Source organism: Apis cerana, linkage group LG1, assembly GCF_029169275.1.
Source record: "Apis cerana isolate GH-2021 linkage group LG1, AcerK_1.0, whole genome shotgun sequence".
Lineage (NCBI taxonomy): Eukaryota > Metazoa > Arthropoda > Insecta > Hymenoptera > Apidae > Apis > Apis cerana.
Window position 1 is genome coordinate 6,721,950 of NC_083852.1, and position 25,758 is coordinate 6,747,707.

A 25,758-nucleotide genomic window follows, 5' to 3' on the forward strand; every position below is an offset into this window, starting at 1 on the left:
GAAAAAAATACCTTAAAATACGAAAAATAAAAAAGAAGGAAGAACAAAGAAATCTTGCATCGAGGAGAGCGCGCGATTCCCAGGGAGTGTAATTCCATGGTCCGAGAAACGAGGAATAATTAATGCCTGTGGGTGAACTCTTTTTTGGCGAGCTGCCACGCTGCAATGACGTGAGAGACCGAGCCACGGCCACGGCACGAGATGCGCCGACCGGTTCCACGCTCGTTCGCGTCCGATAAACACGACACCCTCCTCTGACGTTTTCCAGAGAAACGAGAGTCGTTTCGTCGCCCACGCACAGGTGACACAGGTCGAATTATTTGTTTCCATCTAATCGTAATTCTTTTACTCATTACTTATTTACTCGAGTCAATAAAAGTAGACTTGAAGTAACGAATACTAGTGACTTGGAAAGCCAACCTCTTCTCTGTATCTTTAATCGATCGTATCAACTTCTCCAGATCGCAAATTTCAATTCTAACACGAAATGTACACAGAAGAGAATCCAAAAGGAACTTTGATGGATCCAGACAGGGTTATAAGCACAACCTGTTCGCTCTTGCGCCCTCGAAAAATAATCCAATGTCGGCGTTTAACGAGCCACGATTTCGGCTTGTGACGCGCCGTCAATGTACTATTGTTGTGGGCTCAGGATGTTACGAGGGGGCGGGGAGCGGATAAATTGCTCGTTGAAACAAAACGATCTTGTCGACTGTGTGTCAGGGCTGCTGCGTGGGCTCGAGAAGCCACTAACATAACTCTTCCTCTTGCTCCTCTTCTTTTTCACCATCAAAAACTTGTGTTTGCAAACTTGTGCAAAATTTATATCAGCGAGAGGCACGATGATAAGAACGATGATGATTTAAATCTATATATATTTACACAGTAGGCGTGTAATTTAAAGTTCGCTTTCACTTTTTCAACGCCTAATACGGGGAGAGCGGGAAGAGGAAGAAACAGAGAACTATATTACCATCTATATTATCATCATCGATTGAAAAATTACTTTTCCGCGTGCAAAATTAATTCTCCTTCGATTCCATCATTCTTTTCGAAACGAAAGCGAAGCCGAAATCCTCGAGAACGAGGTAAGTAAAGGATACGAGAACGGTGTCGACGATCGATATATTTATTCGTGCTAGAAAACGCGCGAGTGGATAACCTTGGTGCGAAAATTAATAGGAGAGGACGAATTCGCGTGGGCGGCTCGCTCTGCCTTATAACGGTCCTTCTCCATCATCGTTTCGCCTCGTTCGGTGATGTAGAATCGAGTTTTAATCCAAGGAAGAGATATGGAACGAGTTTTTCGATCCGATAATTATGCGTCTCTCGATCGTCGATTCTTCGCCAATTTATATCGTAAGAAGAATCCAATTTAGGATTTATAAATTTTTCGAAACCGAAGAAAAATCGAATAGAAAATGCAGGAATAATATTTGACGGTTCTTTTGTTTTTTTTTTTTGGATCGATTCGATTGTTTAACGCGGTCCAGTGTTCAGTGGCCGAACTAATGGCTTCTCGTCTGATCGACGATCCCTTTCTTTTCATCATTTTTACGTTACGTTATTTTACATATGTTTTTATACGTATATCGATTTGCCCCTTCCATACTGGGAAAAATAAAATCTTTTTTTTTCGAAAAATTGATTTCAACGAATACACGAAAACGAAACGAAAAGTTATAACACGTAACAACATTGTAATACAGGAAAATCTGTACTCCTTTTTGTACGTACATGGCGCTGCAACAATTTCGACATTTGCGTTTCATCGTTCGAAATAGTAAGAACGATTATATAAAACATCGAGAACGATCTTCCTGGTGAATCGGTAAAATATATTTCGATCTAGATCCATTAAATTAATATCCATCGGCTCATAACGTTCTATTCATTGGAGGAAATCGGAAGATTTCCCTTTTTAGTCACAATAGAAAGTGAATATAATACACAGAGCTTCGAGTATTTCGATATATTTCGACACAAAAACTATATAAGGGAAGAAAAATATTATTTTTCAAAACTTAACTTATAATCTTTTAAAGAAAGAAAGAATATTCAAGAATTGCCATTCTCGTGCCGACGACACTTTTATTTCAATCATTCCCCCCGAAATGGTTGAGTTTATTTAACCACCTTTGATGAAGTCGGCAGATACGAAAAAAGCTACGTGTTGGCAAAACGCAACTTTGCACCCCGCCGCTTGATATTCCTTATCGAAATTAAACCCTCCCCACTTCAATCTTTCCTCGCATGGCGTTTTCTTGTTACGAAGCTCAGTCGACCCACATCTCGTTGTAATATTTTTTTTCTCACTCCGTAAGCAATTTCCAACATTTAACTGAATGGTAATAAGCGATAATAATGCAACAAAGTGAAGTTAAGCAGGTATACGGTTAACAAATTTCGTAACAGGGAAAAATATCTACTTGGAGTTGGAAAAATATTGTTTAAGATGATAATTTAAAGCTAACTCTCGCTGAAATTATTTCCATCTCGTCGTTCCATCGAAATTTTGCCAAATTTTTATCGAATTATTCAGTAACAGAAAATTATTCATAATACGACTTCCCTCTAACAGAGATGAAACAAATTTTAATTGGCGACGAAGAATATTGTGATACGCCTTTTTTCTTACGAAATGACGATCTCGCGATATTAGAACGAAATAATATAAAAATATACAGTGAGAATTGCTTACATCGTCCGTGAGAAGGAAAGGTGAGACGAACGGAGGGATTTCCATGGTTGGAAATCGTGGATCGTGGTTGAAAAGTGGATTGTTGGCAAAAACGACACAAGGAGCCGTATTGGCGTGGAATTAATTAACGGGAATGCGTGGGCGTTAACAAGGCGCTTTTGACGTCGCTTTTGCCACTCGTTAATCGGCTGCCATTAACGGTGGATAGGAATCGTGTACGTGACTTTCACCTCGTATCGCCTTATAATATCTATTCGGATGCGAATACGGAATCCTTCGAGTATTAATTAAAGTCGATGCGGAGGTGGTCCGCTCGTTAAGCTCACCACCTACGCGTGGAGCGAGGAATTTTTACTTTCCAACGTTGTAACATTCGACTTTTTCTCGAGATATGAACTTCGAAGAATGTACCACTCCTCTCGAAATCGCGCTCTTCCTAAACTCAAAATAAACTCAAAATCAACTACCATTTCTCTTCCTAACAATTGATAAGAAAATGTTGATATTTTGAGGATTTTTGGAAACGATTTATAAACGAAGAATGTACCAAGAATATACTTCTCGAAATTGTGTATTATTTCTCTTTCTAAGAACTTCAAAATGTTAATATTTTGAGGATTTTTGGAAACGATTTATAAACGAAGAATGTACCAAGAATGTACTTCTCGAAATTGTGTATTATTTCTCTTCCTAAGAACTTTAAAATGTTGCGGTCTTTCTAAAAAATTTCAAAATGTTGATATTTTGAAACGATTTATAAACGAAGAATGTACCATTCCTTTTCCTAAGAACTTCAAAATGATTGATATTTTGAGGATTTTTGGAAACAATTTATAAACGAAAAGTGTACCATTCCTCTCAAAATTGCGTATCATTTCTCTTTCTAAGAACTTCAAAATGATTGATATTTTGAAGATTTTTGGAAACGATTTATAAACGAAAAATGTATTCCTTTTCCTAAGAATTTCAAAATGTTGATATTTTGAAGATTTTTGGAAACGATTTATAAACGAAGAATGTACCAAGAATGTACTTCTCGAAATTGTGTATTATTTCTCTTCCTAAGAACTTCAAAATATTGATATTTTAAGAATTTTTGGAAACGATTTATAAATGAAAAATGTATTCCTTTTCCTAAGAACTTCAAAATGTTGATATTTTGAAACGATTTATTAAAGAAGAATGTACCAAGAATATACTTCTCGAAATTGCGTACCATTTCTCTTCCTAAGAATTTCAAAATGATTGATATTTTAAGGATTTTTGGAAACGATTTATAAACGAAGAATGTACCATTTCTCTTCCTAAGAATTTCAAAATGATTGATATTTTGAGGATTTTTGGAAACGATTTATAAACGAAAAATGTATTCCTTTTCCTAAGAATTTCAAAATGTTGATATTTTGAGGATTTTTGGAAACGATTTATAAACGAAGAATGTACCAAGAATATACTTCTCGAAATTGTGTATTATTTCTCTTCCTAAGAACTTCAAAATGTTGATATTTTGAGGATTTTTGGAAACGATTTATAAACGAAGAATGTACCATTTCTCTTCCTAAGAATTTCAAAATGATTGATATTTTGAGGATTTTTGGAAACGATTTATAAACGAAAAATGTATTCCTTTTCCTAAGAATTTCAAAATGTTGATATTTTGAGGATTTTTGGAAACGATTTATAAACGAAGAATGTACCAAGAATATACTTCTCGAAATTGTGTATTATTTCTCTTCCTAAGAACTTCAAAATATTGATATTTTAAGAATTTTTGGAAACGATTTATAAATGAAAAATGTATTCCTTTTCCTAAGAACTTCAAAATGTTGATATTTTGAGGATTTGATATTTATAAACGAAAAGTGTACCATTCCTCTCGAAATTACGGTCTTTCTAAAAATTTCAAAATGTTGATATTTTGAAACGATTTATTAAAGAAGAATGTACCAAGAATATACTTCTCGAAATTGTGTATTATTTCTCTTCCTAAGAACTTTAAAATGTTGATATTTTGAGGATTTTTGGAAATGATTTATAAACGAAAAGTGTACCATTCCTTTTCCTAAGAATTTCAAAATGTTGACATTTTGAGGATTTTTGAAAACGATTTATCTCAGAGATAAAGTTGAGACAAGTTGTTGAACAACTAGTCGAAGAGAAGGAAGATCGAAAGTTTGCTTCGAGCGATCACTTATTAAATACTCGCTCGATTAGCAACATTTATTCCATACAAACCTCTCCGTTATAATTACCTCCGATTATATATATCGAACGATCGAATTGAATCAAGCTGACTAAATTAAATTTTCCATCCCCTTAGAAGATTTAAAAATTCCTTTCAAAGGGGTTCCTCTCCATTTTCGTTCAATTTCAAAAACCAGTGGCACTCGAAAGTAGTGGAAATTCGGGCGGAACCAAGTTAACTCGTCGAACCACCATTACTTACGTATCAAGCCACCATTAACACGGATGGCTATTATCTCAAAGTCTCGCCAACTTCCTGTTCCCCGTCGCTTCCCTCCCCCGCCGGTCCATTGTCTAGGCTCGCGGCAAAGGGAAGCTATTTTCTTCATGAAGACACGGCATTCTTGTGCCCGGGCACAAAGGAACGGGGCCAAAATAAATCCGCAGAGCCAAGGTTAAAATCGATGCGGAGGAGGGAGAGAAGGGTTGCAAATCGTGTGCGGCGATTCTTTCTCTCCTTTTCCTTCCATGATTCGACCCTTTTGTTGTTTTATATATATACATAAAATTCTCCATAACTACGGAGAAAAAGCTTCTGTATTAATTTCAACGTATAGGCGTCTTGGAGAAAAGAAAAATCCTCGTTTAAGAGTATCGTCGAAAAAAGAAAAAATATACCGATCTTTCTCGATTACTGTGAAGTTAAACTTCGTTTAAACTATCAAATAGAGAAATCTAACCTGGCCAAATGCAACACCTGTCGAGGAATTGTCAAATCGTCAAAGTTTGCTCGAGGAGGCCAATTAAATTTCACGACGGTCCAAGTCTTCACGGACTTGTCTCGTCGTGGAGCAACCAACTCTTTCACTTTCTCCTTCTCCCTTCCCAACTTTCCTACCGCCACCACCTATTACTACTGGCATTAGAGACGTTAATCTCGTCGGGACGAGAGTAATTCGAGGCGTTGCATAGAGGGGGGTATTTTAACGTGGTCGATAATAGAAACGTTGGACAGGAGGGAGGGGTAGGTGGTCGTTGGCTACGTGACGCGATGCCAATTCTGGAACTGATGTTTTACGCGAGGGATGGAAGAGAGGGTGGCCGTGGCACGTGCAACCTCGGGGTGCAACGCGTTGGGGTGGCGCTATGGGATGTGATTCGGTGAACGATTGGACATTTAGATTCTTGAAATGTGTGCTAGGAGTGAGAGCAAGTAAGGTGGGGAGTAAACTTTGTTCCAGATAATTAATTTCGCCTCGTTTCTTTCTTTCGTTTGTTCAACGTCCATCTTGATATTCTCGAGTTTCGATTTTCTATTTCGTTGTTCATTGTTCCCCAAGTTACAATCGGAAGAGGTTGGAGTTGGTTGGTTTTTGCGTTGGGACGAATTTCAATAGGAATATTTAAACAGATTATTATTGTATTTTATTTTTTTTTCCCGACATAAAAATCCGAAAATCCGCTTATCCGCGTGCAAAATAACTCTTGCCATAAATAAGCGCGGATGTTTATCAAAAATAAAACGCGTTTAACCCCATTTATTTACCCTCGGCCGCGTATTTTTCCCGGAAAACCGGTTCAAAAGCTCGGAGAACGGGGAAAAAGAAAAAGGAACGAGCATATCAATGGATGAAAAAGACCAGACCCGCGCGAAACTTAAACTCTGCACCGATTCAGAAACACTTGGTCGATTTACAAACTCGAGTATCCTCCACTCTCCAATCCATACAAACCGCGGCCTTTCAACTTCTTCTTCTCTCCACTATCCTATCCAGCAAAGATCTGTCTCCGTCCAATGTTGAACAATTTGTTCTTTTTTCACGTCCATTTCGATCCTCGATGTCCAAAGTTCCCTATGAATTCGCCAAAATCCGGGGAGAGACTCGTGATCCGGGCCAGTCGTCGTCGAGGATCGTTACAACGCATTCAAGAGCGGATAGCACCGGATGGTGCGTCCGGGTTTGGCCGATCGCTTCGAAACTTGAAATAGTTTCAGTGAATAACGCGTCACGTGGCTTGGAAACGGAGGAGGAAGAGGAGTCTCGTTTAAAACCTCGTACGTGAGAAGGAAAGGGAGGGAAATTTGAGAGTTTTTTGGGGGAAAAAAGAGAAACTCGACGAGGCTCGATTATTTATCTTTCTCATTTGGGCGGTAATTTCGAACGTTTTGCTAAAAACTCTTACGCTCGTTTATTTATTCAACTATCTCAGCAATTCGATTACTTTTTATAAGTAACATCGCGAGAGATTCAGGCCAGTTTCCATCCGACGATTCCAGGCATCCTAGAAAAATTTCTAAATACTTTCAGTCGATATTTCCGGAATATGAATATCCAGTTAATCTCTTTCTAAATAAAATAAACTCGTTGTTTGGAGACTTTTTCGAAAGACCAAAACCGAGGGATTAAAAATATCGTGGCACTCGTATCAATTTTCATCCGTTTCATCTATTTTTCCATCGAGAAAATCCGTATTCCATATATCGAACAAGCAGTTTATTAATGGGCAATGCGTACATAAATATACGATTAACTCCATTGGGATTTATTCCGAGTTTAAATTATCGCATTTCGATACTCGATACTCGAAAAACATCGAGGCCAGGTTTACGCTTTTTCATCTTGCGCAATAGGGGATTCGCCCCGGCGAAAATTATTAATCTCCGCTTCCCTCTTAATTCGCGCGCCAATGAGCCGAATATACGGGGTGTCCTCGCGATTTCGATGGCCTAAAAGAAAATTTTTATCTTAATTATATCGAATTTAAGACGAACTATGAGCAGATTAGAATTAATAGGTTTTGTTGTTATTTTAATCTCAAATGACGATTCTCTTGCATCGCTATCGTCGAGAACGAAAGCGTTTTTGAATTAAGAATATTACAGGTTACACGTGCGATTAAAAATAATTCCACGTTGTAAGAGTGTTTAGGTAATTGTTCCCAAATAAATAAATCGAGATTTTAAAATTGATAAACACGTTGGATTACGTGTAATTATGTAACGCGATCACGAAGGCTATATTTAAATTTTTTTTCCGTTGTATATAATATTTCGCTTACACGAAAACTTTTCGATAAAAGCAATTAAAAGATCTCCATTCCTTTTTACCTATTCGATAATATTGTTCCAACAGCATCGATTCAACAGTCCAAGTCACGAACGAAGCAACTATAATAATTTATCGTTCAAAACGTGATAATGGTAATCGTAACGCCCGAGATTGGGTATAATAAAATCAACTGCTCGAATTAAACGTTGTTCATAAGCATTTTAAAACGTAACTTTATTCGAAATTCTCAATCAATCACTTTTCCAAACATCGCATCCGATAGTGCCAACCTAACCTCGAAACACTGTGCCTGTTCCACTCACTTTCGAAAAACTTTGATCCGTTGGAGAAAAGGATTCCTCCATCCTTCAACTCTTTCGTTCCAACGATCCAATTCTCCGACTGAAATCCACTTTTCGTTAACACCGTATTAATATCCCTTTGCCAACATCGATTCGATGCGCCCTAACCTAACATTATTCGTTCTCAATTGGCAGCGATCGTTGCAGCTGCACTTGAATAACCACGTCAAAGTGTCAATAGACGACACAACAGCAGCGAACGGAGGCAATAGCGGTAGTCACAACCCCGTACACTCGGCCACGCGACGCCTTATTATGTAAATTTAATGACGTCGTCGATTCGATGCACGCGTGCTCCCGTCCGTTCCCATGGCCGCGACGCGCGCATGCGCACGAGAGCTCGCCACCACCGCGGAACACCTGATAAACCGCGCGACATTTGGAAATGTCAGCCTGATAAACACACGACCAACGTTTCTTCCTCCCACGAGGAAGGCGAGGGAGGAAAGGAAACCAGACTTTCCCCTTTCTCTGTTTTCTTTCTCCCCCTTTTTTACGTCTATTTTCGTTACGGATCAAGCGGAGAAAGAGACAGAGAGAGAGAGAGAATACCGTATATGTTAATGGACTTTTGAAAGAAGATGATGCGGAAAGATATGGAATGAACGGACGAGTTATTTTAGGATGGAAAAGTACGAAAGCTTTTTCCCTTTTTTCCTTTCCTTTCTCTCTGGACAGTTTCTTTCGTAATGGAAAAATATACAACGGGGCACCACCGTCGAATTTGTCGAGGCTTAAAATTTTTTCTTCCCGCCAAAAAACAAGAAAGTTTTATCCGATCTCGTTTCACGAGTACGATTAAAACGATCCAATTTACGAAAAAGAGTTAGATCGCGTTAGAGAAGTAATATCGTCCCTTACCGAAAATTTATCTTAATAGACGCATTGTTCAAAACTGTAGGGCAAGTATCCGGTGACTTATGGGCAGGAGTGTGTGGAGCGCAGACTGTACGTAATAGTTTCTACTCGGTCGGGTAAAATGAGAAAGTTCACCGAGGGTATTTTATAGTTTCGTAGCGCAACAAAATGCATAGTCACACAATTTCAGACAGGAAACAAGAAGCGATTAATCAAAGTGTACGAAAGACGCCAGAAACACTCATTTAACAGAAATACACCGCCTATATTGCAATTGCTCAAATATAATAGAAAGCATTCCAATCCTCGCCTACCCATTAAATCCTATCGATAACACATATACGTACGAAACTAAAAGAATTTTTAATACTTTCTTATCTTATCATACTTCGCTTCAAAGCTTCACTTTAGAAACTCACGCGTCGAATTACTTAAGATCCTTAAGAGACGATATATAGAAAAAGAAAAACAATAATAAATTCGATTTTTCGACCAAGTACTCGGCCGATAAATCACAGAGAAGACCGTCCAAGACTGGTGAAATATTCAGGCCGGTCGAAACTTTTAAAGAACCTTCGTCATAGCAATTAAGAAGGGAGGGAAAAGGGATTTTTTTTTCTAGGCGAAGGGAGGGGGCAGGCATTTTCCTACGAGGCGCTTATATCACCGCGGCTCATGCAAATACACGGCGTGTATACACGTTTGAACCCCGTGTAAATTCATGCGCCAGGAGAGAGAGAGAGAGAGAGGCTCTAGACCGCGCGCGTGTATCGATTACCACCACGAAATCTCGGCTTATCCACCGATCGGCCTGCTGTTCGCGTGATAAAAGCCTCCTCATCCCCGCCCCCTCCCCTCCCCTCCCCTCCCCTCTCCTTCTCCAGCTCTCCACGCGTCTCTCCCTATTTTGAGCGCGGATCGATTTTCCCTGGGAGCAACACTTTCACCCGTTTAGAAAAAAAAAAAAAAAGAAAGAAAAAGAGCCAAGAGTTTAATCGTCCTCGGATGAAATAGCGTGCTCGAATTATATCAGCTGGAAGAATAATTCGTGACGAAACGTTGATAAATTGAGAAGGATATATGTATATATATATTTTTTTTCATTCGAGAAGCAAGCTTTTCTTTTTTTCATCGGCAGGGATCGTATTTTCCAGCGCGGTGATCATACGTACGCGTGTACATATATATATATATACGAAAGTCTGGCGAAATTTTCGTATCCTTGCCCATTCTCGTCGCGTGAAAAATTTCTACGCGTCACGATTTGGAAACGTCAACGTGACAAATACGTTAGGCGTGATAATGCAGTTGCGTGACACCGCCTTGCCGCCGCGCGAAGAGGAGGGACGATGTTTCCTTCCTCATCCCGTTTCCCCTCCTCTCTTTCCTTTCCTTTTTTTTTTCGCGCGGGACGATCAATTTTAGTCAAAAAAAAAAAGAAAGAAATCCCCCGCTTTTATCCCCCTCGTCTCTCCACCAGAGCAGCGGCATATTTTCTCTTCGACAATGACGGACAGTGAGAAAAAAGTAAAAAAAAAGAAACGTGAAAGGGGATAATAAATAAAGAAAACGCGTGCCGGATATTCAGGAATCGAGAAGACGAGAAACGAGGGATCCAATTGCCAGCAATTAATCGGATAATCGAGGGGAGGGAAGAATGATAAAATTGCGCTTTGTTCGAACGAGGTTGAGATGGACGCGAAAAACAAGATCAAACGCGACAATGCCGGCGAGCATTTTTCGATCGGCTCGAATCGCGTCACGTCCAATTTTTACCGCGGCTGCTGCTTGGTGGCCATAAAAATCGTCTCTCGTCTTCGTTGGAGGATCCAAGGATCGATGGATGGTCGGCCTTTCGTCTTTGCGCGCTTCGAAACCCGCCTCGAAGAAGAATTGGAAGAGAGAGAGGGAGAGAGAAAAGGGATCGAGGACGAAGGGAAAGAAAGAAAATCCTGCACGTACACGCGCACGACCGCACCGACTGGTTCCACCATCCCGGGCGGAGAAAAACTACGCGAGAACACGAAGGGAAGAAGAAGAAGAGAAGGAAGAGAAATACCACCCACCTCGACCACCACCGTAGCAGTACGTGTACTCGTTATAGTCCATGGATGGCCGCTTGAGTAATCCCTCGCTCGGCACCAGGTCCAACAAAGCCGTGGGATCGCACATTGAGACGCGAACTTTGATCCCCTTTCGTCATCGACGATCGAACATGCCCCCGCGATAAACCGAAAACCGTTTATCTGTCCCGTTAATTCTCTCCTTTAATTTTTATCTTATTATTATATTATATACGTTTCTTAAACGCACACACACACACGAGAGAATTTTCTCACTTCTTCTCAAACGACACAAACGAATCCCTTCCGGTTTCTCCGCCTCTTCAAACGGATCGAGCCCTTGGACGTCGATGGATGGACGTCCACGGTACGACGAAGTCAGTACGGAGAAACTCGACGCCACGAAATCCTAAATTAAACTCGGTCGTCGCGTGTTCGCGTGAAATACGAGGAGCACGACGTGGAAAGTTGCGGCCGGAATTACCCTCGTGCACCTGTTTATACTGCCAGGGTCCAACCGCCAGGGGGTGGTCCGTTTCCCTCGCGCGATTCGCACCACGAGCTTTTTCCCTCCTTCGTTGCGATTTTTTCCCCCTCTCCTCTCTTGCCGTTAACATACAAAGTCGAGCGGCTCATCCCGCGCGTTCACGTGCCGAGCTTTTGGAAAAGTTTCTCCGTCTGCGAACTATGTTCCAATTTTCTGAACACTTTCTGAACGAGATCCCTAACGATAAGGTGGGGAGGAAGAAACTTGATAGGAACTTTTTCACTGAATACGTTTCACACGCGATCAATTATTCGAATTTATTGGACGAAACACAGAAATGTAATCACTGGAGACGGCACTGATCACTGATTCCACTGTGAGGATCTCAATGACTAATTCGTAGATAAGAGTTGAAAATGCGTAAATAGTGGCGAAAGTTTTGCTGATCGATAGCCTCGTCCTTCAGATTTCCTTCCTTCCTTCGAAGAAAACAACTTTCTACGATCACTTTGTAAACTTTGTCGTTCGTAACTCGTAACAAAAATATATATATATATATATATTTGTATCCGTCCGTATCACAAGTACGTATATATATATACGTATAAAAAAACCCACCGAATTCACTCGTGCGATATTTCCAGCAACGTTGACCAGCAACGTCGAGTTAGACTTTTTATCGAAAAGATATCGATCCGACGAGAAAATTCGCGTACAACAACAACACCAGTCGCACGGTTGTCGATGCTTCGAAAACGCGTATCGAATGTTTCGAAAGGGAAGAAAGTTCTTTTCAAGGGTGAAACGCGCTCCCTTCTCTCCGTGTCGGGACGAGGACGAACCGCACGCTTGCGCGGTCACTGACAGACTGAGGATACAGGGCCAGCCGATGACTCCCGACACTGTGGCGGATGGAGCCGAAAGAAGAGTGGGGGAAGTAAACGAGCGGCAGGGAGATCTTTCGGAGAAGGGGGAGGGGAGGGGGGGAGGATAGGACCATTCGAACGCGTTTCGGTGCGGAAAGGGTAGGGAAATGGAGGAGGTGGAGGGAAAGGGGGGCACAACAGCCGGTCCTCGACGATCACAGCAACCACTACCTCACCGATGCTGCAGTGGATTCCATCGGAAGACACGTTTTCGTTTGCCGTCCCAATCCGTGCAATCTCCTTTCCCCTTTATTATCCTTTTCCTTTTGTTTTATTTATTTTTCTCCTTTTCTCCTTTTCTTTCCTTTTTCTCCTCGCGACGAGGAGGAACGGGGACGACGATATCGATGCACAATTAAGGGGTTATCGCGATGAAAGCCAGGCCCCCGCCGCCGAGGAAAAAGCAGCTTACTAGCGCGATACTTTAGGAAGGTGTGGAAGATATAAAGAGGACGTTGTTGGTCGATCGGTGATGGAACGTTTCAAGCGAGGGAGGGGGATCCGGAAGGGGCCGAGACGATTGTTTTTATAAGAATAAATTCCTGTCGGCCGAGAGTGGAGATGGAGGAGAGTCGTGTCTGGCTCGATTTAAAGAACGCCCCCGCAGTGGGCGCGATAAATTGACTTGTCGCGGGTGTTGTTTAATTCTTTCTTCAGTGCCGTGTGAAACTTGAAGTTTAACCGTGACGATAGGTGGGATAATTTATTATTGTTTATACATTTGATAGAAAGAAATTCATCGATATAATTTTCAATTTAACGATCGTTAGACGATTGTAATCGATGCGAAACGTGATAATTTCGATGAACAAAGTGCAAGAAATAAATGTTTACATTTTTATTTTTCCTCCTCCTCCCTTCCCTCAATAAAGTCTTTCGACTTTATTTTTATATTCATTGAATATTCGATGTCAATCATCGTCACTTGTCATGATACTATTGTGCATTGTCTCTTGCTTCTAACAATACGTAGCTTTTATTTGTTTATCGTTTGCAATACGAAAAATAAACAAAGCTTTACCACATTGCTTTTGTCCCCCTCTTTTTCTTTTTTAATATAGACGATCTCGGAGCATGAAAAATCAAAACGAATGGAGAAATGTATAGGAAGATAATTTCTCAATATTAACCATTTTTAATATATAATGCCACGAATATTACAACGATCCATCGGTCAACAATCGATAAAACATCAAAACGAAAGAATCGAAAACGATATTGCTTGTTGAAAGAAAGGAGAAAAAAAGTTCGAGATAACAACCTTTTTTCCCCTAAATCAATTCCATCCTAAGCCTCTCGTTTTCAACTTTGACGTAAAAATCGTCCAATCGAAAATAATCGTTAACCATGAATTACCGAGAAATCGTAAACGTCATTCGATTCGTCGAATTATCGCGACGAACATAGACGCAAACATGGAAATGATAAAATTCCTTCAACAAACTTATCATTCGCCTATTCTCGTTTCGTTTCGACACCGTGCCCTTCTTATTCGCCGGAACTTCTGTTATCGAGTAACCCGCCATTTTCTCCATTATTTCCTCTCCCTCCATCGGCAGCAAACAACTCGTTAATCTTCCCGTTTCGACAAATTTCTCCCCCATCATTCGTTTATAAAAATATTCCTTAAAAAAAGTGAGCGAACAATTTCCACTCGAAAATTTTTAACATCTTCGTCCACTATTTTTTGATTGAACAGAGGAGGGGAGTTTTCCTCGCGAATTCTCACACCTTCGGCTCGATTCTCACCCTCTCGTGAATCAATCGCATCGCGAATTAATGGCCGAGAGCGAGTTAACGAGTCAATGGTTACCGTAACGAGACTTGAATGGGCCACCACCGAGCCATGCTCGTGCGTGAATCGCGGGGAATGGTGTGTATATATCGACAACGCGGAACGATAATGGAACTTCCTCTTTTTCCCCCCCTCTTTCCTTCCTTCCGTGCAAAAGGAGGGCAGTTTCTTGCGCGAAATTATGGAGATGGAGGATAATAATACGCGGGAGGAAAATGTAGAAATGAGAAAGGAAGAGAATTCTGAAACACGTTTCGAACATTAATCGATATAATGAATCTTTTAATGAAGGGACGAGCGAGATATTTGGCAGACCGTATATTAGATTCTCGAAGATCCCAAAGGCGAATACTTTCGTTTGAAATATACAACTCGAAATCATAACGACATAAAGAAACGTTTCATCTTCGCTCGAACGAATTTTAGAAGAGTATTTTAAGAGGCTCTATTTTCACCTGGTGATCGGGAGGATATCGTTTATCGACTCGATCGAATTATACATCGGCTGACGAGCGATGGATGGGCGTACGAGAAATATATATATATAAATAGATAAAACCGATTCGCGTAATTATAGTTGTAAATGGGTCAGAAACGATAAGAAGCCCGGATGTCGTAAGAGGCGAGCGAATCGCCTCGTAATAATTTATTAGATCGAAGGAAGGAACGGAGGAGAAACTTTACAGAAGCTGATTGTCTCTTGGAACTGTAATTCGAAAAAATCGTTTATTTTTTTCCCCCTCCTGACGTGATCGACGTTGTGTGATTAGAAAAAAAGAAAAAAAAATTATGATGAATGCAACTTGTGTTCGACACGAAGACATCTGTTTCTTCGTGTTTCTCAGTGATTAAAATTGTGACCGAAATTGTGATATAAACGAGTTAAAATATTTCGAATATTTTATTTGAAACCTGAGAAAAGTTTGACTTTACATTTGTAGATTTTTCTACTAGGAATTTGTCGGATACACAGATCTGCTTCTCTATTCCAATAACCATATCAACATTTGAAAGATTAATCAATTAAAAATAATCGTACGTATCGATACCGAATACACAGAGACAATATTCTAGATCGAAAAGACTCGAGAATCAAGCTCGCTCGTTTATCGAATTCGCGGAATCATTGGGATATCGAGCTGAAAAAACAGAGAAAAGAAACAAAGTAAATTTAAACACAAATATCGAGCAGGCGCAAGGGAGGGGGAAAAGAAAACAGTGACCGATTTTAACTCGCACGACCCAATTCCCTTCTCTCGTTTCTTGCCACTTCGCACGGTCACGGTTCTGGTATCGTGACAGCACGAGGTTCACGAAACTCGAGCATATCCCTCCCTCTCTTCATGAACTCGATGCCGTGTGGCGAAGAAGGAAGTTGAAAACTCGGTCGAGGAAAAATTGTCTTGGACAAGATACCTTTTCCTTTTTATCAACCCAAAAACAAAGCGATTATCACGCGCCACGACGACCGATATTTTTCTCTTCGAACCCTCGAGTCGAAATCTCAACCCACTCGTTTCGTTTATCCACTTGAGAGAGACGAAGAGAGACTCGATTCATCGAGGGGAGGGGGTTTATGCAGCATTTTTATCGAGGATGGATCCGTACAAGAAAGCTCCGTTATTAAAAACCGCGTTGAAAAACGTAAATACGCGCGCTCGATGGCTGAATCGACGGCCGAGCAACACGCAACACTGAAATCCCTGGCAATGGCCACGTGCATCGCGTTTTTATCGTACAGTTTATAACCACGAGATCCTCTAACCACTTACGCCCGTTCGACTAACGGCGGGTCGTTGCAACGAAAGAAGAGAGAGAGAAGGTAATCCTGGTTATCTCGGCGAGTTTACGTCTCTATGGGAAAAAACATTGGAGGAGGTCGCTCCTCTCTCCTCTCCAGCCGACGCTCTAATCTCTTTAATCCACTATCGGCTGTGAAATAGTGAGCTAAGCCAATAAAACTGTGAGGCACGGTTTCGAGCCGCGCGGGAGGTCGCGTTAAGTCGTGTGTGATGATGCTGAAGAGGCTCGAAAAAGGGTTGTCGGCCCGTCCAACCCTCGGGGGCCCAGCATATGCATACTAGGCATACTAGCCTCTCCCCTTCAACGAATCCTTCCGTTGTTTCACTCGACAATTTCTTATCCTGTTCGTCGTGTTTAATCGAACGTGTAAACTTCTTTCTTATATTATTTAGTTAAACCGTATTTCGATATTTTTTTTCAATTTTGCTTCTTATCTTATTTGTCACATATAGGATTCCGATTAAATGAAAGTAGCACCTTTTGTCTTGATTCGCAATTTCTTCCTCTTCCTCTTTCTTATCCTACTCGTCGTTTAACTGTGTTTCGAGCTAACTATGTGGAAGCGTGTTCGAATGATGATATATTGAATTGTTCGGAATCGAATTCAATTTCGTAGCAATTTCTCGAGTAGTTCGCAGTGCCTTTATTTATAGTCGAAATTTTGAAAACTACGCTGTTAATTCTCCATAATATAATAATAAAAAAGTAAACGCTCCTTTCTTGCATCTTTATTATCATCTTTCTTAAATAAATAAACCATGAAATCAACTCTCGAAATATACAATCAACGACCCAGGTTTAGAACGAAATTGATAATTGGATAATTAAAGGATACGCGTTCGACAACCTATTTTTCCCCATCCTTTTCACTCTATCGCCCTATTCGTCACGGATCTCAGTTAAATAAAAACGATAGTCTGGCGTCTTTATTCCCTCGCTCGCCACTTCCTCTTCCTTCTCTTAACTTAACGACTCCGTGAATTTTCTCGCACGGCATCGTAGCCGCCGGCTCGGATGATGAACCACGCGTTCCGTGATCGCGGATAATGATGGGCCCATTCGAAAGAGGCCCCAGGAGTGTTACGGGGGTGGATATTGCCGCGAAAATCATGCATGATCGAAAACATTCCAAGTCACTTGACGTTTTTTATTATCGTTTAACAATCCTCTCCGAGGTCTTCGACTAGGCTTAATAAAATTTGGACGGAATCTTAATCTCTTACAATTTAAATTATACCAATAGAGTACGTTATAAGAAGAATGTCGCGTCTTTTTATACCTAAACATATAAAGTAAGATCATCAAATGGTAAAATAACATTTTTATAAATAAACAGGTATTTTTAAAACATCACATTTTTAAAACATTGCCATCGACAATTTTAATGGTATTCTTTTAACATTTTCCAAGGAGATGACACGATATTAACTTAAAAAAATCGTCAAGTCGATCATCCCCGATCGTCCACTCCGTTCTCCGGCTGAAGTTTCCATTTTCCAGAGTTGTAACGTTTCCAACGGTGGACGTTTTTCCCTCCTCCTCTTCCTCCTTGTTCCAACTTCGCACATTTGTCGAGGCGCGCTGACACACAACCGGAACGCGGCAAGAATCTTGGCCGAGTATAAACTTCCGGCGCACGTCCTCCTCGTGCCTCACGAGGTTAACTGGTTAGCCTCGGTTAAACGCGAGAGAGTTGGAGGACGAAGAAGATGGCCGACCAAGAAGTGGCTCGCCAGAGGGAAAAAATGTTACGCATAGTTGGGCAGAGTAAACAGCAAATTATTGGGGCAAGATTAATCGTGGGTAAGTTTGGACGTGGCTTCTTACCCGATTTATATGTGTGAAGTTGAAAGGGAAAGAGAGTCAACTTGGAAGTGTTTTCTTTTTTGTGCAAGAATTTTGAATTAGAATGAAACAAAATTTATTCAATAATTCGTAATTTCGAACAACACGTATTTTAGTAAAAAGTTGTACGCAACATTTCCTTGAACGAGGTTGATCCATTTTTCGAGCAACGTTCGAATGCGAGTAATATCGAGATACGAGATTAATAACAACGTTTTCGAATCAGATTTCAATAGAAGAACGTTTCTTTTGCCAGAAGCAAAATACGGGTAATCGATTATGTTATTGGTTTGCCCCGAATCGAACATCTGGTTGACGAAGACGGTTCGAAAAGGATCTCGTTCTTCGAGGAGATACTTGCCAAGTCACGGTGAACCTGTTCGAATTACCCGGCCAACTATTCTTCTCCGGGATGGATGACTCGCACAAATTTACAAATCGAATCTCTCCTCGAGTAAATTTTCTATCCTATCGAGGATAAACGTTTTAATCATTCGTCTTTTTTCCTTCTTTAATTTCAATCCTTTACAATTTTCCAAATAATTATCTCTCCGTAATCCTCGGAAAGATCTTACGAAACGAATTAATGATCCTTAACGAAACGTTTTTAATCGAACGAAATTTTTTTTATTTATGAAATAAAATCGGATTCCGTTTAAATTCCATTTAAAAAAACTCGGTATTACACGAAACCCCTTAACACGTCGTGAAACGCGAAGAAGTAGCTCGAAGGAGCTCTCCCTATACTCTTGGATTCGTTCAATGGGGAATTTCGTCCCTCTGTATATTCTTCGTCCCACGTGAAACGAGGGCCGAAGGACACCATTGACCGAGAATAGAATGAAAGGGGTGGATCCACCCCTTTTTCGAAATCTAAGCCCTGCCTCTGTCGTATCCTGTATCTTCGACCACCACTTTCTCGATCCTTAGAAACACGTGTATATATATATAAAATAAGTACAATGGAGAGTACACACATTCTTATCGTGAAATTCGGTGCTTTAGAGGTGGAACGGACCAAGAAAGTTGTCGCTAAGGTTGCAATAATTGGCTCACAATCACGGGAATAAACGCAATAATACAGAGAAACGTCTATCATCGAGTTGTTGAGAAAAATTATAAACACGAATGATCCTAAAAATTACGAGTTTATTCTTTATTTAGTTGTTCTAATTTTTTCATTACCAATATTATATATCATTTATTATACATATTGATTAAATTGTAGATCAAATTTAATATCATTTTTAAAATTCCAACTTATTTATTTCATGGACGATTATTTCATAAGTCAAAGAAAGACTAGTCCACCGATTTTCTTATTCCAGAGTAGCCAGGTAAATCCAACACGTATGAAACGCGTTGCAAGAAAGAAGGGAGAGAGAGAGAAGGTTTACGAGGGTGAACGCCTGCCATCTGGCCGATGCGCAATCTGACTTACTCCTTTTTTTACGTAATCCCACCCGTTTCCCAATCTGGGACGAGAAACTCGTTCCTTCTACGACCCACCAAGACTCCCCATTCAACCCTCTGTATCGCGGCGAAAATCGAATTCCAAATTCTCTCTCTCTTCTCCCTCTTACAATTCCCCTTTGTGTTCGGATTTTCGCTGTTTCGAATCAGCGACGTCGCTTGAAAAAATTATCTCTCCTCCTCCTGAAATCGAACGACGAATCTTTCCAGATCCCCTATCAAGATCTCGAGCTTCCTGGAGCAAATTATTCTCGAGTTTGGAAATTTTGTGATACTTGCAAATACTCGCATCGCATTGGTAACCTTCTTAAGATGAATAAAAATCGCCAAGAGAACGCTTTACTTAATTCACGTTCATCGGTCGAGGATGAAGGAGAAGATCGGCTCGATTTTTCAAAGAAATCACATTTTTTTGCACGGAGAAATCGCAGGGAAAGGGTTAACAGTGAAGCAGCACTCCCTCGACTTCCTCTTCTCGCGACACACCAGAGATCTTATCGCCGTGCCGGCCCGTATCTCACATTGTTTTCCAGCTCAGGGTTTGCGAGCCCCGGTCGTCGTCCCTTATTTCGCAACGCGTGTACGGCCGCTAGGCCACAGCCAGTTCCGGCCTGTTCCTTTTGCCCCTCGAGAGCTTTACGGCCTCAGCAGCGGAGGGGGAGGAGCTCAAGAGGAAGGCAGGAAATCATGGTAAGGTTTCCTTCTCGCAACGGCCTGTCTTGGAAAAAGAAAAATTCGGGACGCGATGAAACTTCCTTGTTTCGAATATTCCGAGACGAGATATTTTTAGAAAGATGATCGTAAAGGAATTCTTTTTTAGGGATATTAAATTGTTTGCAATCGCTGGGAACGCGTCTTAGATAAATAATTTCTGTAATGATTTTGTAAACGAGCATCGGTTTGTTTGTTTGTTTGTTTGTTTGTTCGTTTCGTCTCTCGTTTTGTTAATATTAATTTTAAAGCGGAGCGATACAACGGCCAATATTGGCGCATAAAACTGCGCATCCCGTTGCTTTTAATAATAATACGCTCTATTATTGTTTATGGGAATAATTTCGTTTCGGTAAATTAGTCGCAATTGCGTGGATACGGGACTGTTTGGTGATGGCGTGTGCGACCCGTTTCAGAGAAATTGGGATATAAACTTATGAATAATTAAATGTTTTAAAGCGAATCCCAATCTATTCGCCGTACTCTTTTCCAAGTTGTGGAGTAATGTTGAACGCGGATCGTGTTCTTTCGAGATAACACGTGAATAACGTTTAATGACCAGAGGAGAAAAGAAAGGTCGAACTAGAATCTCTTCGAGGCGTAGTATTTTATTTTATTTTGTGCATTCGTTATGTTTATATTTGAAAGACTTGAAACATCTTTGATCCCTTGGTGTACACAATCGTAGTTGGCCACTTTTCCAAAAATCACTGTCAAGCTCAAAAGTTTGCCGCGACTTACGATCCTATAATAAAACATCGAGACTCTTTTAAAACAACCGGGTGTAATATATTTTTATAACTTGTAAACTTTTTACACCGCGCTGAAAACTTGAAAATTCATTATTCTTCATCTTTATAATTTAAATATAGGGCGCGTTGCGTACATATCCCACTGAACTACTGAAAATTGCAATTACACAATTTCGTAATTTATTTACAGCCTACTATTTAATACTTTAATTCCATAATTCCCCGTGATATATGTATTTTATTTTGCAATTTTATAATTTATATGTAGTCTACTATTTAATGCTTTAATTCCATAACTCGTCGCGATATACATATTTCACTCTCCAATTTCATAATTTATATGTGGCCTTCTATTTAATGTTTTAATGTTATAACTCTCCATGATACATATTATCATTCATAAGTTTGTAATAAATTTAATATCTGACGTATGATGTTTTTATGTTCTTTTTTTTTTTTTGATGGTAATATTTTATCTTGCAATTTCATATTTCTTCTGCGATACATGGAAAATACATCGCGTATGCGTCGTTAAAACGCAGTCAGAAAATAGAGGAAGCCGCGCCGTTGAAGCTCCTTTTTGTTTTATCTAAACATCTCAATCGGTTGCCGAGATATAAGGATTCAAAGTCGTCGCAATACTTGAAATTTATGAACGAGCTCGCGACCCACTGACCTACATTTTTTCCTGGAAACGCGTACTACGTTTTTCCTGGAATCGCGTCTGTAAATTGTCTGGAGATTGGCGTAGGTCAGTGAGACGAGGCGCGAGCGAGAGGTCCGAGTAAGCGACGAGGACGAAGATATTAAACGATTAAAAATTACCTTTTCCTTTACGCGACGATATCTCGGGAACCGGAAGTGGGATCGGGATGAATCAAAAAGCGTTTCAAAGCGGAAGGTTCTGCGCTTCCAACGATCGCTCACTCGTCGACCGGAAGTCACCACCTTCCAAGTTACGGCGCTTCAAAGTTTTCCCAATTTCAATAGGATTTAAGGACCGAGGTGAGCGATTAAAAATTATCCTTTTCTTTACGCGACGATATCTCGGGAACCGGAAGTCGTTTCGCGATAAACCAAAAGGCGTTTTGAAGAGCAAGATTTGACGCTCCCAATGGTCTCTCACTCCTTGTCCGGAAGCCGTTATCTTCGTACTTACATCGGCTCAAAGTTTTTCCTGATTTCAATACAACTTTCAACTCGATATACGTAACATATCGTAACTGTGCAACTCGGAATCGACGACGAGCTGACTCGTACGCCTCTTTACGACTCTCGGTGCTTCTCCGGCCTTCCCTCGGCCACGGGCACCGAGACAAGCGGTCGAGGCGTGCCGCGTACTAATGATAACTAACGGGCGTTCGAGAACAAAGGATTGGAATAAATTTTGGGCGGTCGACAATGCGCGGGAGGGGCGCCTTGGCTTATTTTCTGGCGTTTACGGATGCCGATGCTAATCTCGACGCGAGAAACCTCGTCTCTCGTTCCCCGACGGGGGATCGGCTCCTTCATAGGCCATCCGACGTCCACCTTACGCTGGAATCCGCCGCTTCAGCCTGAATTATGCTAATGCCCTCACCCACGATCCACGTACGTCCCGCCTCCATCGATACGTTTCGGATCGTATTTTTACCTCTCCCTCTCCCATGCCGATCTTCTACGGGTACTGAAGGTATTGTTTCGTTTTTAGCAACACCCGTTCTTTATTATCGAATTTTGATGCGAAGATGAAATCGTGAAGATTTCAAGACCTTTCGTGGAATGTTCTTGGCACAACTTCATTGGTATCTGATACAGAGGAAAGAAATGAGGCTTGAATCGAATTAGAGCGCATAGTTGCTGCTGAATTTCGAAACGGATTCCTGTACGGAATAAAACCTGTTGCGAAAAAAATTTAAATACAGAAAAGTCTCTCCCCGTTTAAATATCAATTCGTTAAATAAATATTTATTAAATAAAAAAAAATCCTTCAAATGGACGAACTATAATAAGTAATGACATTCGAAATTCTACGATTATGTATTTAGTGCGATGTGGAAACGATATTTCAATGGAGCAGAATTGATAATGCTCCTCTCTCTCTCATAGAATTTAGAGAACACACAGGAAAGTGAAATATTCGTGACCAAATATATATAACAATATTAATAGGCAAAGTAGAGGGCACATAAAAGCGTATCTCACGAAACAACCAATCCAATCCAATTCTTCTCCTCCCTTCCCTTTCTTTTTCCAGAAGATTCGTGATTTCGAGAAGTCGACGACGCTGGCCGACAGACAACAGAGGACCCTTTTCTGGCCTATTTCATGCGCGAACACGCGCCGAAAACGTGGAAAACGTGCAGGAAGCTCGGCCTCTCCCTCCTCTCCATCCGTTTCCACCGAAAATTTCGCACGTGAGTCACGCGCCTTTTCTGGCATTATATATCATATACACGCCACGACGAATATCCATCCCCTCTTCTCTTTTTCCACGAGAGAAAGAAAGGAAAAGAGGAGGAGGAGGAGAGACGTTTATACGCTGACGGCTCGTTCCACGCCGGTTTCGTAATCCGCGGCGAGAAAGTATTTTCCGAGACACGCGAGAGCCATTGTTGCAATGGCCATTAGCGGGGAATTTCTGGGGAATTAAAAGCGTGAACGATGATGATGATGATGATGGGAGAAGGAACGTTAAATTAGAATCGAGAAACTTTATTCGATTCGATTCGAAAACGGTTCCGGGATATTTCGCAAAAAACTTGGCAATTTACATCACATAGAATTCGAAGTTTATGATAAATGATTTGTTGAATCTTTTATTAATATCGGGGGATCGAACTTTTCAGACTTCCATAAAAGAGAAAGGAAGATTAAAAGATTGGAAATATCACTTTAAATGATTTATCGGCGCATTGTTCGACTTATTACTGTATCGTTAGAAGCACGTCCAGAGGGGGAGACCGAGCATTTGAATAAAACTCGGGTGAAATTGTCGAAGGGGACGATGGGTGTACACAGGGCATTAGAGTAATTGGCTATCTATTTCCACGAAAAATCGTCTCACTTTTTTTAATTCCAAGAGTTACAATTACACATTACGCATTAGCATATATACAATCCTTGGCTACTTTGGAATTAAATCTAACATACGTCCCTCTCCTGGATTCCTGGAAAATTCTCTTCGACATTTTCTTTTCGTTGATTAACAAGATGCAGCTCACCCTATTGCAAATAACACTCCTAACCAAACAACTCTCGACAACCGATCGAAAAGCCTGATTGAGTCGAAGGACAGGGGTCCACGCTTAAAAGTGTCCCCGAGAACGAACGAAAACGATCCATCCACTGATTGTCCGCCTCAAATGGGCCGTAAACTAGCCGGTGGAACAATGCCAAACGACCGATCTCTCCGACTGTTCCTACGATTTCCGAGCACGCTCGATCGAGACGTGCTCTCTATCATTATGAAAGACACCTCGACCATTCTGTTTAATCCGAAGATTACTCGATCGACTTCTCGAGTCTGAACCGAAACAACGACGTTCCAAGGGAGAGGTGTACACGTTTGACCTCTTTCGAAAGATACGCACATACGGCGAGGTCGAGAATGAATGAACCAGAGAACGAGAGAGAGAGAAAGACAGGACGCAACCCTTTTTTCGAGGGGAGCGAGGCGTGTTTGCATTGTGACGCGAAGGAACGGGATCACGTTTTCCGGTGGGAGCTTCCCGCACTCGAAATTGCCAGGCTGCCACTCAAATTGGCCCGGCGCCGAACAATCGGGCTTATTACCGGCCATTTGTCAGCGGATCTCGCGTTACCTTTTCTCCTCCTCTTTTTTTCCTACAAGGGGTAGCCTCTGCGACTCGTGTTCAAGGGGTTGTTTTTCGATTTAAAAAGGCCGCGATACATTGTAGCGGATCGCCCCACCTGTCGAGGCCCTGTTCGAGGAATTAGGGGAGGGGCGATAATATTTTCTGAAGGGGAATAATATTTTTTTTTTTCGACGACTCGTTGATCGAAGTGTTTAAAGGAAACGAAGAATTCGAGGATACGTTATTAACTCTTCCAAGCTTATAGCGAATAGTGAAAAAGAATTAGAATTTTTGTTATAAACCGATCTTTTCAAAGCTTCATCAAATTGTTCCTTTGCGCGAGCAGCTCTCTTCGAGGATATACAAGACCGATAAATAAGATCGATTTCTCCTCTTTCGAACGAAGAGGAGAGATTCCAGCTTTGTTGGTTAAGCTGTCAATCGATATATTCGTTACCATATTCTTATATTTCTATTAGGAATCAAAACGAATTTTTAAATTGAAGCAAGTTTTGGAATCATCGATGAAAGTACATATATATTATAGAATCTAAAGTTCATCGTTCGGTTAAACCCGTTATTATTTGGCGCGAAATTCTTCGTCCTCTTTTGGAAGATAATGTATCGGTGAAGAGATTGAGAGCTCTGCTTGAAAAAAGAGAGAGAAAGAGAGAAAAGGTCGTGTCTGATTGCGTGGCCGAGACGTGAGCCTTGTTAAAGGTATACGCAACATCTTTTCGACAATCGAAGAAGACGTCACGCTCGAGGGAACACCGTGTTGTTCCATCTTATCTGGTTGTTCGAGGGCCCTCTCGAAACGTACGTGGGATCATCTGGAACCGTGTGAACCAAGAAACTAAGAATCATCGAAATCCTCTAATTTCGTACAAGCAACCCTGCATTAGTAATATGAACAAAAATTACACGTTCAATCGTCGCATCAAATTTTCC

The 25,758-nt window shown here is 40.9% G+C and overlaps 1 protein-coding gene and 1 long non-coding RNA gene across 17 annotated transcripts in view; both read right to left on the reverse strand.

Annotated features, from left to right (window-relative positions):
* LOC107994843 (teneurin-m) overlaps window positions 1-25,758 on the reverse strand; it is a 502,908-nt gene that overhangs the window by 36,083 nt on the left and 441,067 nt on the right. For 2 of the 16 annotated variants that reach the window (XM_062081286.1, XM_062081233.1), the window contains exon 1: window positions 11,222-12,589. The exons of the other annotated variants lie outside the window; for them this stretch is intronic. In XM_062081286.1, coding sequence (XP_061937270.1) covers window positions 11,222-11,327 — 106 coding nt within the window. In that variant the 5' untranslated portion in view covers window positions 11,328-12,589. Of the gene's footprint in view, window positions 1-11,221; window positions 12,590-25,758 lie in introns of those variants that run through there. 16 annotated transcript variants of the gene reach the window in all.
* LOC114577146 (uncharacterized) lies at window positions 7,366-11,211 on the reverse strand. The gene is made up of 2 exons (XR_003696964.2): window positions 8,259-11,211; window positions 7,366-7,613 (listed from the first exon to the last, which is right to left on the reverse strand). It is a non-coding gene; the product is annotated as an uncharacterized LOC114577146 (long non-coding RNA).